General features: G+C 37.6%; 1 protein-coding gene across 1 annotated transcript in view; it reads right to left on the bottom strand.

The window, feature by feature from the left end:
• The window catches only part of LOC126878062 (uncharacterized), a 246,413-nt gene that overhangs the window by 52,090 nt on the left and 181,020 nt on the right, over positions 1-13,303 (bottom strand). The window contains exons 3-4 of the mRNA XM_050640482.1: positions 10,378-10,497; positions 1,394-1,529 (exon numbers count right to left, since the gene is read on the bottom strand). Of these exons, the coding sequence (XP_050496439.1) occupies positions 1,394-1,529; positions 10,378-10,497 (256 nt within the window). The remainder of the gene's footprint in view (positions 1-1,393; positions 1,530-10,377; positions 10,498-13,303) is intronic.

Below are 13,303 nucleotides of genomic sequence, written 5' to 3'. Positions count from 1 at the left end.
CTTGCAACTTCTATAAATTACATAATTAAAATACAACATACAAATCAGTTTCAGTTGGGTTAATTTTACATCTTGTACGCTTAAATATGGCAGAATTTATTTTGCAACAGAAGTGAAGCGACACGTATCAAAATAGAGAATCCCTAAATAAAGAGTTAATTCGTTTACTCTTGAAAAGACAAATTAATTCAGCTTCCTTAGTTAATAAGTCTAATAATTTAATTATTAAAAAAAATTCTTCTCGAAAAGTCTGCCTTTATATTTTTTTTATCTTTTTTCTAGCGAAGTTAAATTTGTCACGTAACCAATGTAACCAAATTGTATGTAAATTTTTCATAGTCAGAGTATTTTATACACTTTCTGCTTTGTTGCTTCAAAAACTAAAACTCTCAGGATCTAACAACTTATCGTTTGAAACTTACAAAGCCATACGCTTATCAAGACTTTACATCTAATCACTCGATCCAACCTACTTTTACATCTCCAAAACCTCGGGTACAAGTGTCCCCCTCGAGCTCTTGTATTTTAGAATATGTAAGACAAGCACATGTGATGTTATCTGCGCCACGTAAATCCTCTTAAGAACTTTCGGTATTAGTCCTTCAAACTTATTATACATTCTTATACATTATATATTGTGCATGTATCTCAACTAACTACTGCTGAAAAATGTTACGAAATCAGTTTTAAACCAACATAGTCTACTCTACCTTATTTTAGGTCGTTTTATAAAAGTTTGATATGGAACCACAGTAAAGCGTTGTGAATTCAGTCTTCAACGTATTTTCCGCAGTTCTTTCATTATCTGTTCTCTCTAGAGATTTTCCTATTAGTTTACTTTCGTTATATTTATAAAATCTCAGTAACTTGGAATTTAATTATTTAGTAAAAATTTCGAGAGACCTCGAAAATTATTTTTCACGTGTCCTTAAATTTGAAGTTTGCAGAAAAACCGAATATGATAGTTTAATATTAATATTTTCCGGAAATTTCTCTTCAAGTCACATTTGTAGAATTGGACTTTCAGTTACCATTCTTTTTTACTATTTTGATCTTCTTGATATTTGCACCTACTGCAAACGGAATAATTAGGAAAACAGACATCTAAGAGTTAATGTACCTTTCACGGACAGAGAACTAAAATGCATGAAAAGTTGATAACGAAAGAACCACAAAACTTCCGAAACGATCTAATAATTTCAATCTACTATTCATGAAAAATTATTGCTCCTTTTATTTCTCATTCCTAGCCTTAATAGAATTGAAACGAGTAATAAAGTATCCTAAGCTAGGTCTTTTAGTAGCCTTTTGCGGCGAAATACGCGTTGGCAAGGTGGTAAACTTCTGTCACATCGCAAGCACAAGTATAACACGAAAGTTATGCACCACTTACCCGTATAAGGTCGACAATAGTTGCGATTTACTTTGCTGTAGATCGTTGGCAGAGACGTCTCAGCTCCTGGCTCGACGTACGCCTTGTTCTTGCTATCCCTGGGGTCGCTGTATTGTTCCACAACCTCGACTTCCGCCTGAAAACAAAGCAGAAAATCGTTTCCTTCCGTTACGATCTCTAAACACCTACACATGTACATAAATCATCGACTGAAAGTCTCGATTTTAGTATAGTTTTGAAATCCTGAAAGAAAATAAATTAGCCTTGAAATTAAACAGAGAGAAAAATTGGCAGCTAAACACAGACGAACAAATTATACAATTTCTTCAGATCGCCAGATTTTCTGCAACACGCAGAAATTTTCGGGAGAAATACTTTTAGATAAATTTAAGATTCCTAAAAAAAAAAGAAAATTTAAACGAGCATTGGAATTAAATAGAGAGGAAACTAGAGTGGTTAAACGCGGAAGAAAAAATTTTTCTCTGAATCGCTCATGTTAATTGTCACGCTCTAGAATTCACCGAAAACGTGGAAACTTTTACTCGATAAATGGAGTACTTTCGGTCAATGAGCAAAAAATTCGTCGAGTGCATAACTCACACGCACTGTAACGCGTTGAGAAAGTTTGGAAATGTAATATACTGTGAGTCAAAACATTATTGGCACAGATGTACACTTACAGGAAAAGTGATAAAATGATAAATGAAGCGAGAAAAAGGAAAAGTAATAGTATATTCAATACTCTAGACTCTTAATACAAATTTCAATTGATATTTTTCTTGCTAAAAACTACTTCCGTAAAAATAATTATATCATTTTTTATAACATTAAAACTTAATTCACACTTTCGTACACTTCTACCACTTCTATGCCGTCACTTTCACATCATTTTCTTCCACCAAGAAACGATAACCTTCCTTCTAATTTATAGTTGCAAAATCAGTCGTCTATTAAATACATTCAAGAAATTAATTTTAGGCAATTTTGTAGAGGCAAAGAAATTATTTAAGCGGTGTAATTATAACAGCACCGTGACTCCTCTTTATGAAACCTGTCCTGCGATTCTCTACCGTATTCCGGAAACGTTCAAGGCGTTCTATTAATTCACCAGAATGTTAAGTATCCTTTATTAAGCAAGGAGATTAGACGCAATTTCAGACGACTGGTTGCACGATATCTCCGGAGGAACGACGCAAATACGAAACAAAACGCGGCACCAGTTGTTTCCTCTCGAAATAATGATCATTTAAGAGGAGGAGACGGCTAAAAATGTTTATCCTCCCTGGTTGGCCAACGCATTACCGCAATTGGCTGCGTTCAGGGCTGGGAATTGCGCTGAACTAACGTGTCGCGTGCTTAGTCGAAGAAACTCCAGCAATAACCCCTTGCTTATGGTATCTCCCAAAGGGTCGACGCTGGACGTTGTTAGCCAGCCAACCGGCTAGCTCGCTGCCAAATTGGTATTGTTACAGACCTAATAATTTGTATCGCTCAACTTGACGTTCTTTGTTTCGCTGTAGCGAGAATCTTATTTCCTCGATGAGTTTCCTTCCTCGAATCACAGCTTCTTCGGTTGTTTACGAAAAGATTCCCTGTGGAAGATATGCGATACTTTTCTGACTGTCATATTATTTTGGGTAATGGAAGAGTGTCTTAATACGTGTATTTTATTTTTTCTTGCGTTTCTCAAGTTCGCGCGTCGTGAGTATTTTTTTTTTTTTTTTTTTTTTTTTAGTGGAATCGTTGAGCTGACATTCCGATTCACAAAGTTGAGAAAGTTTCTGTCATATTAAAGTGAACGAAGTAACAGTCGTAAAACATTGCAAAGTGGAAGAAATGGCGAAAGAAATGGAAAAAGAATTAGCAATGTGAATTATTAACTAAACAAATATAGTATCGTCTGTAAACACAATTCGCACTAACACAATTTAATTACTTCACTACACGATAAAATATATGTCCTACTGCTCCTGATTATTCGACCAATTTCAAAGATTAATTCACGTTGCTTGAATAACTTCAATTTAAGACACGTACGATCTTAAATCAGTAATTGAATCAAAACAATGTTCCTTGTTATAATAAAGAGTCGTATTAAGTTTCAAAAATATATCATAGCATAAAAGGGACTAAATCAAGGGATAAATCAAAACAAACACTTATCAACGTCTAACGACGCCAAACAACAGCGAACTTTCACCTCCCAAAAACCATACCAAATTTCCACAAACTCTCGAAGCCAAACGGTGTCTATACAACTCCACTTTCATTCACCTTGACCTTATCCGTCTCATTTCGCCGATTTCAAACAACGTGCACGTTATTAAACCAACGAGACAGTTGTACAATAGGGCGTTTTCCATCTACCCTCCGCCAAATCCAAAGAAAACCTTTACATTCATCTCGAAGGACTCGCATCCTGCTAACTTTCGATTTTAATGATAATAACGATAATAAAAGCAATAACGATGGCCTCGGGTCCTGGAGCTCGCAGACCAAACGCAACAGGGAGAAGCAGGAGAGAACGAAGAAGGAGGAGGAGGGGGAGGAGGAGAAGGAAGAAAGCTGGACTCCTCGAAAGAGGCGTCTGATCAATGGTGATGGAAACTTCTCCCTTCCTTCCCTGTTCTTCCACCGAGAAAGGAGGTTGTATCACGAATCAAGAAGTCGGCTGGTGGTAGAGGCAAAGAAACGAAGAGAGACGAATTGAAATGACGGCAGACGGAGGCTAGCGCCTGTTACGGTACAAGGCGAATGAGAAGAAGACGGGCAAGACAAGTAGCCTTAAATTGAAAGAGGCCAAAATTGGAATTCTCCTGCCAAACTTGAACGTCGTGCCCCCGGGGTCTGTTTCGAAGCCGATTGCCCCTCGTGCCTGACGCCAACCTCCTACCTCCAGTCTGTTCGATACTGGTTCACATTGAAACAGATAAATTCGTGGATGTTTATACGGAAATTACGAGGGCGACTTCCGCGGGCGAAAGAAACGGGATGTCGATGCAGGAAGCGAGCCGATCGACTGTTGCAAATTCGATCATCTCTTCGAATGAATCGCTATCAAGCTTGGGGTCTGTTGCACACGAGCAGTGTAGGTAATATCGTTAACAATGTTTAGCGATTGCTAATAATTTGATAGATTTATGGTCTTAATGATGTAGGGTATGTGAGAAAGACAGATATACTGCGAGTTAAATTTTATTAAAAATGTCATTAATGTAAAATATTTGCGATTAAGGCAGAAGTGATATAATTATCAAACAAAATTATGCCACCTAATAGGAATAATGTCATAATTCAAAATATTTGAACAACATTTTATCAGAGAATCCAGGAATGGTTAGTTAAATAGCCAAAGAAAAGAATTTGTTTAATTTTATTTTTAAATAGTTGAGTGCTTAAAAATTTTTCTTCGTTATGTTACTCTTCTTCCATATCATCGGTATGCGGAATGCATCAGTATCAAGGGTCGATCGTATTGGCTGATGTGTTAGGATATAGGAAAAAAGGGACAGATTTTGAGCGACGATGTGGGACAGTTCGAAATATGTTTGAGTAATATGATCGATGAGACGAGGGTTGGTCTGAAATGTGTAGCGATGTATGCTGTTTTGTGGTTGAATAAGAATCAGGATAAAATCGATATCTAATGCATTTACTACATGACAGGTTCCATATGACGCAAGTTCGGAAACAAAATTGACGTACAAAATGATGAAGATGGGTTTGTACTTTGTACAAGTACATCGGAAAGTTTCTTGGCATTTTTCCTGCTTTAGCAATATTTTACTAAAATTAAGACAATACACCATAAACCCTACAAAATTTATTATATTTTGACGTATTTATACCGACGAACAAATAAAATCCTTTATGCTTATGTTTTACAAAATACCATATACATATGTACAAGGATTTCATCCAATTATCCGATAATGAGGCTCAAACGAGATCAGAAATATCGATGAGATTTAACGAAGTTCCTTTTTTGCAATTTTGCACTTCACCCGAGAACGCTTGAATAACGAGGAAACGAAGAAACCACTGCAAAAATTAGCGTTACAGCTAAGTAATTAGCATGACTTCCAAGAGTATATCGAGGCGAAAAAAAGTTGCTCGATTATCGGACTTGGGATGAATATCGAAATTTCCAGTGGGTGATCATGAAGCAACGATTACAGGAATCAAGATTGATGAGCTAACTTTAGCGAACGTCGCATTATACATCAGAGAAAATTTTCATCGTTCAGCGTTAGTATATTAAGGCTATTAAGTACTTTGAAAGCAAATATATTTATACCGCTTAAGACAAATAAAATAATCTCATAAATAAGGGAATCATAAATAACAAATAAAATAGTCTCGTAAGTAATCATAATTAGATGTCTATGCAAATTTATATTTTTTATGACACCACAATGTAAAAAATTGAAATTTTGTTTATCCATTAAATATTATAACGAACTCCACACTTTGATATAACAAACCCTGTTAAATAATATAAATAATTCTCAACCAAAAATACAACATCGATCTCATAGCATATGGACATTAGATCCGTACATGAATTTTAAACATCATTATTTGGGATGGCATTAGGCCGCAGTTAGCAGGAGCAACTACATTAACACTCTGCCGATAATCCCGTCGGTTTATCGGACTTTAATCCGATTATATGGCCACCGTATTATAATTGACCACGATTATTAGCTAGCCTATAAGCCTGCTACTTTATCGTGTGCGTGACATTTGGTACGTTATACTATTTCGTACTGCATTACTATAATGTACGAAACCACAAAAAATCTGCTATATGTATAGGTCTTTGAATGTGCAGATTTAGGAAAATGAATGAAGTTTATATAATACAATAATTTGTTGCTGAGTCGTGTTCGAAGAAAATTGAGGAATCGATAGGATGGTTCTCGGACGTCGGTGAAATGTATTTCATCGAGCTGAATTAGAAATAAGTGTCGTTCATAACCTTGAGAAATTCCGTGATCTTGCATAATGCGCGAATTTCGCTGTCGAAGGAACTTACTTTGCGAAGTTGACAGACTATTTTGGGACACGTCTGATACGTTCTTTAAAAAAAAAGAACTATGTAGCAATATCGTGAGTCTCATTCGATATTAAAATTTAAAAACCAAAGATATTTCGAACGAGATAATATCGTAAATGAAATTAAGTATCTTTAAATGAAATGTTCTTGAGATTCAAAATTCATTTTCAATTTATGATAAATGTACAATAGATATTTCTAAACAAATAGAGGCATCTAATTTTATAAGAATTAAATACGAAAAGAATTTTATAAGAATTAAATATATCGAAAACATCAATTTTACAAATACTTCGATAGATAATAAATATTGTATACGTCAATTAAAGCAGTCTTATAATCCCAAAGCTACGAGGGTGGTTAGACTGCCATAAATAACAGTACCACTAACGAGAGGCGAGGACAACGATGGCGAGAGTGTTTATTACCTCGGAAAAAAAATGTATGGCGACACAGGTCCTACCTATAACATCTAATACTACTTCAGGGGAGCAAAAATCGATATATCCTCAAACAACTAAAACCAATCCGTTTTTATACACAGATAAATCACGACAAAAAGTAACCACGATAAATTATCATGAGATTAAATTTCAAATTACATAAAAGTACACATTATTGTAAGTATTTAATAGTCACAGCGTATGAAACTATAAAAGCCAACGAATATCCCAAATATAACACGAAGCAGGATAGCGCATAAGAAAAGCATAGCAAAACCATTTCTATTAATTTTTTCATTGTTATCAACTCAGCTTCACAAATATAAGTTTCATGAAAATAGATAATAAATCTATGAAATTTTATAACCATCAATCAAGTAAAGAATCATTTTCGTTATATTCAGTAGAATGCATACAAATACATATGCACATATTATGGAGATATTAAAAACACATATGTATATGTTTAATTCCAGACTCAATTAAAAAATTTGCCAGTGGTTTCGTATTGCGTGGTATATTATATAAATATATATTGTATGTTTCATCGTATAACGAATAAAGAGAGAATTATGCAAGAGAAACAAAACCAATCTCGTGACAGTATAAAATCTTCTGTCAAATATAAAATATCTTTACGTGATAAATATTTATATACAGATATATAAATATAAAAGCATAGAAAATCCCTATACATGTCAAGAACGTCGACTTCAAGATCATTTAGAACGTTTCCAAAGCAGACGACCCTTCACCCGCCGGTTAAACATTGTCTGAAACCTTGAAGCAACGGTGTTTAGGAAACCATAAATCCCCGTTTCACTTTCAGCAGCGCGCGACCGCGAAATTTCCATCGCGAAGTAGGCGTTCCTGCACGCGCTTCGCCCGCTCCAACTTTCTCGCGGCGAGGCTCTTTGTTAGAGTGATAAATGCGACCTACAGCCGTGCCCGACCTCACGCATAAAATAAAGCGCTAAAGTATTAAGTAGGGCTTACGAGCGAGAGTCGTAACGATTCACCCTCTTGAATCAAGTGGCACCCGTTCCTCTCTTTGTCGCCCTTTCCTCCACCCTTCACGATCCCGCCCCACTTTGTCGCTACTGTTGCGACGAGCACTTTCGTCAAGGGACGGTACTACACCGGTGACAACGAGACGAACGAAACTTTGTTCAACACAGCCAGGTGTACCGACCTTCTCGATCTTTCTTTTCACTCTGTCTTGCTCCTCTTTTTCTTCTTCCTATTTACGACTTTTCTCTCGCGACGACCATAACCTCACGTCGCGACGCCTTTATGTTGCAACGCTCATGAAGCAAGTTAGCAATTTGCTGATGATCGGGATGAGGTGCCTGACGATGTGACTTTATTGCGTTCGATAGCGATGTCGATTTGGTTTTCTCCTTTTCTTCTGTGTCTCTTTCCACTGCGCTTTGGTTTCCGCACTTTTCCCGGTTTTTCTTTTGCAGGGACGCTGGTCGGTAGATTTTTTTTTATTATGGAAAAACACCGCTTGATTTGTCGGGATTTGTACCGTCTTTTTCGTATTGCGTTTTTTGGTGAGGTTTCTAAGCTCTTATTTTTACTTCACAATAAATCGGATGATAAGAATGCCAATAAGATTACGAACAAGAACTAGACCAAAAAATCAGAATAAAATGATGGAACAGTCAAACTATCCAATCAAAAATTCACCCAATAACCTCGAACAACCCAATCATAACCCAAATATAGCATACGGGCCACATCAGTATACAACTAACAACCGACCAAAGAATTGCAATAAAATCATATAACAATGATACTAACCAACCACGAATTCTCCGGATGACCTCGTACTCTCAATCATATCTCGATCACCGGGTATTTCTACTATACATTTCACATAACCAGCACGAACTATTCCGTACAAAGATTTTCATTTACAGTTTTACGCGCACCAGGTCAAATTCAGTGTAGAAACTTGCTTGCCAAGACAAAGTAAACCCAGATTCCGGAGCGCGTAGAGACGTGGGTGTATGGGCGAATTGTGACGTTTCGACCGCATTTTCGAGGACACCAGGAAGCACAGTCAAGGTGAGCTGTATATTTCGACTGCAAAGGCGTTTAGACGTTGCGCTTCGGGCGATCCTGAGCACCAAAGCTGAGTGCTGGAACAATTATAAGCACCGCCGGAAGTCACCGTGCCGCCTCCACCCTTTTCATCCCGTTTCGCCCTACTCCCGCGTTTCCCTTTCGTCCTTCCGTTCGTTCGCGCTCTGTCAGCCAGCGAAACCGGTCTTCTTCCACCCCTTCTACGGCTGCCAGTCCACCCTCTAACACCATCGTGCCCAGCGGGTATTTTGTCACCATCGTAATTATATTTCTCCCTTCAACCGATTCTTTGGCTGCCACGAGAAAATATCAATACTGCCGGTTACTCGTCGGACGTATCCTGAATCGATGCTGAAGATCGTGGTTGGATTCGTCACGATTCAATTAAAAGCGAAGGATTTACGTTAAGCGTAGAAAATGAGACGTTTAATTTCGATTTATGTTAGGATGCCCTCAAACTGTCGATATATATTGTCAGTATTTCAAGGTTCTCAACTAAAAGGATAAATACGTATTAACGATACGATACTGTCCATATTTATTGACAAGCCGCATTTTCGTTCAGAACCTTGACATACAATACTATTGATTACCTGGAGGTACAAGATTTGTGTCCGAAAGTTATTTGGAAGTTTTAATGTTTGTGTTCGAAGATGATTTCTTCGTTAAAAGATTATTTAGATTTTCCGGACGGAATTTTTTTTAGGCATTTCGAAAAATTTGTCTTTATTAATTATTAATGTTGGATATGTATGTCTTTTGGTGCTTTTGTAAAGGGGATTTAACGCATTAAAAATTTCTCACCAATTTGATCGAAAATAAGCATAAATAATGTGTAGTTAGTTAATAATTTGTAAAGTACAATGTTGTGTTTGTTTAGTAAATGCTGATTTAAGAGATGCTCGACAAATTTTGATGTAGGTTCAATCGTATATGACAAAGTGAAGATAATAATTCTTCGTTTGAACATTTTTTTCATTCGATAAAGTTACAATGCCCTCGCGTATCTTCGTGATTCCGAACAAGCAAACCAAAATTGATATTCTCTTCCGCTGACAACGAGCCACGATTAAACCAGACGATGAGCGAACTGTTATGATACAGTAACACGATTACCGAACAATGCACGTTTATTGAACCAACAGAATTTGAATAAAGTCTGATCGAATAGGTACCGATGCATCGTTGTACGATTATCTGAACCCTTTTAGCAAGTAAAATACTGATATTTCCATGTTATCATTGCTCTCATGGAACAAAACTTCCCGTTGAAATTTCGCGAGCTGTATGATTAAAAATATACGAAATTTAGTTACTGGACTGTGGATTTACGTAAATACATAAAAATCTACAGTATATTAATTGCAATTTAAAGTTCATAGAAAACTCACGTTTTCGATAGTAGGACTTGGTAGTGCCCACTGAACGGTGGATGTTGCACCCGCAGCGCTCGCAGGGCGTCTCTTATTCACGAAATCGACTGGTAGACTGTAATCGTCGCACAGGGAGACCTGAAAGCAAAAATAGGGTAAGATACGATGGCCATAGATGAAAGAAAATATGATAAGTCACGTTCTCCGACTTTTATAAAAGATAATATTAAAACTTAATACATTATTAACCGATTGATTCTGTATCAAAATTATCTTTGCATTCCATTTTAGGATTACTTATGTAACTGCAACAGCCCCTTCATTTCTATCACTATCAACAAAATTCATAACAAAGAAAATATTTACACATTTGTGCGTAGCCTAAACAAGCACGTGACAGGGTTATTACGATTAAAATCAATTAGTCACACCATCGTACTTAACCAAGTACACGGTCCCAGCCGTGGACGAAACTCTAACGCGAGCGGAATAAAAATATTGCCGGGTCGGTCATTAAGGGAACATTTCCGAATTAATTCGGATAATCGTCCGGTCGTCGTTCCACGCACGCAGGAAGCCCCTCGTTCGCAATAATTTCCCGCTATGCAGGGAGAAAGGACAAAAAAAAAGAAGGAAAGAGAAAAAAGATTACCCGGACAGTGCGTTAATCCTCAGCAACGTTGGAAGCAACGCTGCTGCCTCTCCCAAGGTACCTACGTAGATACGACTCAGTTGGCAAAAATCTCCGATGGAGAGAGCGGAAAAACAAAAATCGCGAGAATAAAGAATGGCTGAACAGACGGATAAAGACTGAAACTTGGGTAGGACAGAGGAGGTGGCGAATATAGGGGGGTGGTTGGCAATGGTATAGTGCTGAGTAGCGCGAGGATTCCTGCCACTCGACAAATCGCAGGGTAAGCACCCTGTCCCCCTCAACTGCCGGCCCTAAGTCCCAATCGTCGAGGACCGGACCAGCTCATCAGCGATATTTACTGTCTGCCTGGAGAATCGATCTATTGATGGTCGCATCTACTGTGCACCCTCGGTGCCACCCTTGTCTTCTCACCCCCTCTCGTCCGAGCGACAGCGGTGGCCGCAGTCAGAGAGCAGAGCCACACGGACCACCACCTACGTCTGTGCATGCATATAAATCGAGACAATCGCGGATCCCCGGGGGCGGCTTATCGCGCTGGAGTTGAGCCGCGGTGGGGTGGCCGAAGCGAGCGCCCCAGGGAGACCGGGCCACCCAACCTATCGAGCCTCTAGACAGAGAGTGACGGGATGAGAGGATAGCGCGTGAGGGTCAGAGAAGGGGTTTGCTTCAGAGCAGGGACCCTACATGCAAATGGTGCGCATTTATCGTAAGCAAAGAGCGCCGTATGAATATGTGAAGTGGGAAACGAAACAAAACAGAAAAAAGACGAGCAGCAGGCTATATGTGTGTGTGTGTATGTGTGTGTGTGAAAGAGAGGCGTAAGATCGGTTGGATTGAACGAAAACGGAAATGACAGGAACAAGTTGATCGCCAGGCGGTCTGGTGACGTATATAGAATTGGAAGGGTGAAGAAGGCACGAAAAGTTGAGAGGCGTTTAACGACCGACGCTGTCGATGCGAATAATTCGTGTCGGGAGAGTGTGAGCTTCGAGTTGTTCTTAAGTGTCTTTTTGTTTCGTTTTTCTTCCTGAGACTCGGTTTGAGTTTTCGAGAAGTTTGAGCATTAGGTAGAAGTTTGTGACGCTAGACATGTTTATTTAGAACGTTTTGGTATGATACTTTATCAGACTAAAAATACTGTCCTAGTTGAAATCAAGAAAGTATTGAAAATTATCTCTGAAATAATTTTATGTTTAAATGAAGTAATAGTATAGAGAAAATAGACAAAGTATAGAGAAATTAAGATCGAGATATATTTAAAGAGCGAATACATAGTCTGTAATCTAGACTCTGAGGATATTTAGAACCAATTGACTTCTAAGAATTGTGCCATAAAAATTCGAAAATTAACATCAATACGTGAATATATTAGCTTAAATCATCAAACTGTGCTCATACAATCTGGCTAATATTAATTCATTAAATTCTTATGTAATATTAAATTGTAACATAAATTTGTTCTGTTTTTATATATATTCTATAAACAAAACGATAGTTCTAACCTAATAGTTCTAACGCCTGAATTCTAATCGCTAATAGTTCTAGCTTGCAAAAATAATTACTCACAAATAACATTGTACTTTCAAAGAATCGTATAGTTGATTCAACAGGACATACTGTATGTCGAAGACACCATATACATCTTTTCAAAGAGCATAGTGTTTCGTAAACTTGACAGGCTTCGGAGTTAGTTATCAACCCCCATATAAGACGAGAAATACTTCCCTTTCTGCTTGTAGGAGGTAGCCAAATGCGAAGTAGGCCGACTGGCCATCGCACCAGTATGGCCAATGGAATCTGTAGAAACCGCCAAATAGCCTGCAGCTAAAGGATAACATTTCACCGTTTCAAATTATAGCTGTTTGGGGAGCAGCGTCGCAAAATACATCGTATCATCCTTCCTTGCAATATTCGCCAGGGAAGAGTTTACTTTCCACGAGATGCTGGATTCTATTTTCGTATTTATTTCCTTCGTATATCCAACGTTCAACTTTAAGTCCCTTTTATCGTTCCGACTTCTATCTTGATTCCTTCCTCTATTTTCGTTTATTATCCCTTCTAATCGCTTTATAAGAGGAAATTACAATCGGATTTTCTTGTGAGATACAATACGGTCAATGTAAATAAGATACAAAGTAAGATCATTATATAGTATAGTAAGGATATAGTGAGGATTAGGATAATTAAGAAATGTACTATATTACATTTTATGAAGCTTTAAGAATATTTATCTCTATTATAATTATTTTCATTAATTTGCTTAATCTTCTTCAAACAACGATATTCTCA

The sequence above is a fragment of the Bombus huntii genome, chromosome 2 (assembly GCF_024542735.1).
Source record: "Bombus huntii isolate Logan2020A chromosome 2, iyBomHunt1.1, whole genome shotgun sequence".
NCBI classification, from domain to species: Eukaryota; Metazoa; Arthropoda; class Insecta; order Hymenoptera; family Apidae; genus Bombus; species Bombus huntii.
This window is presented reverse-complemented; position numbering and strand designations above follow the sequence as displayed.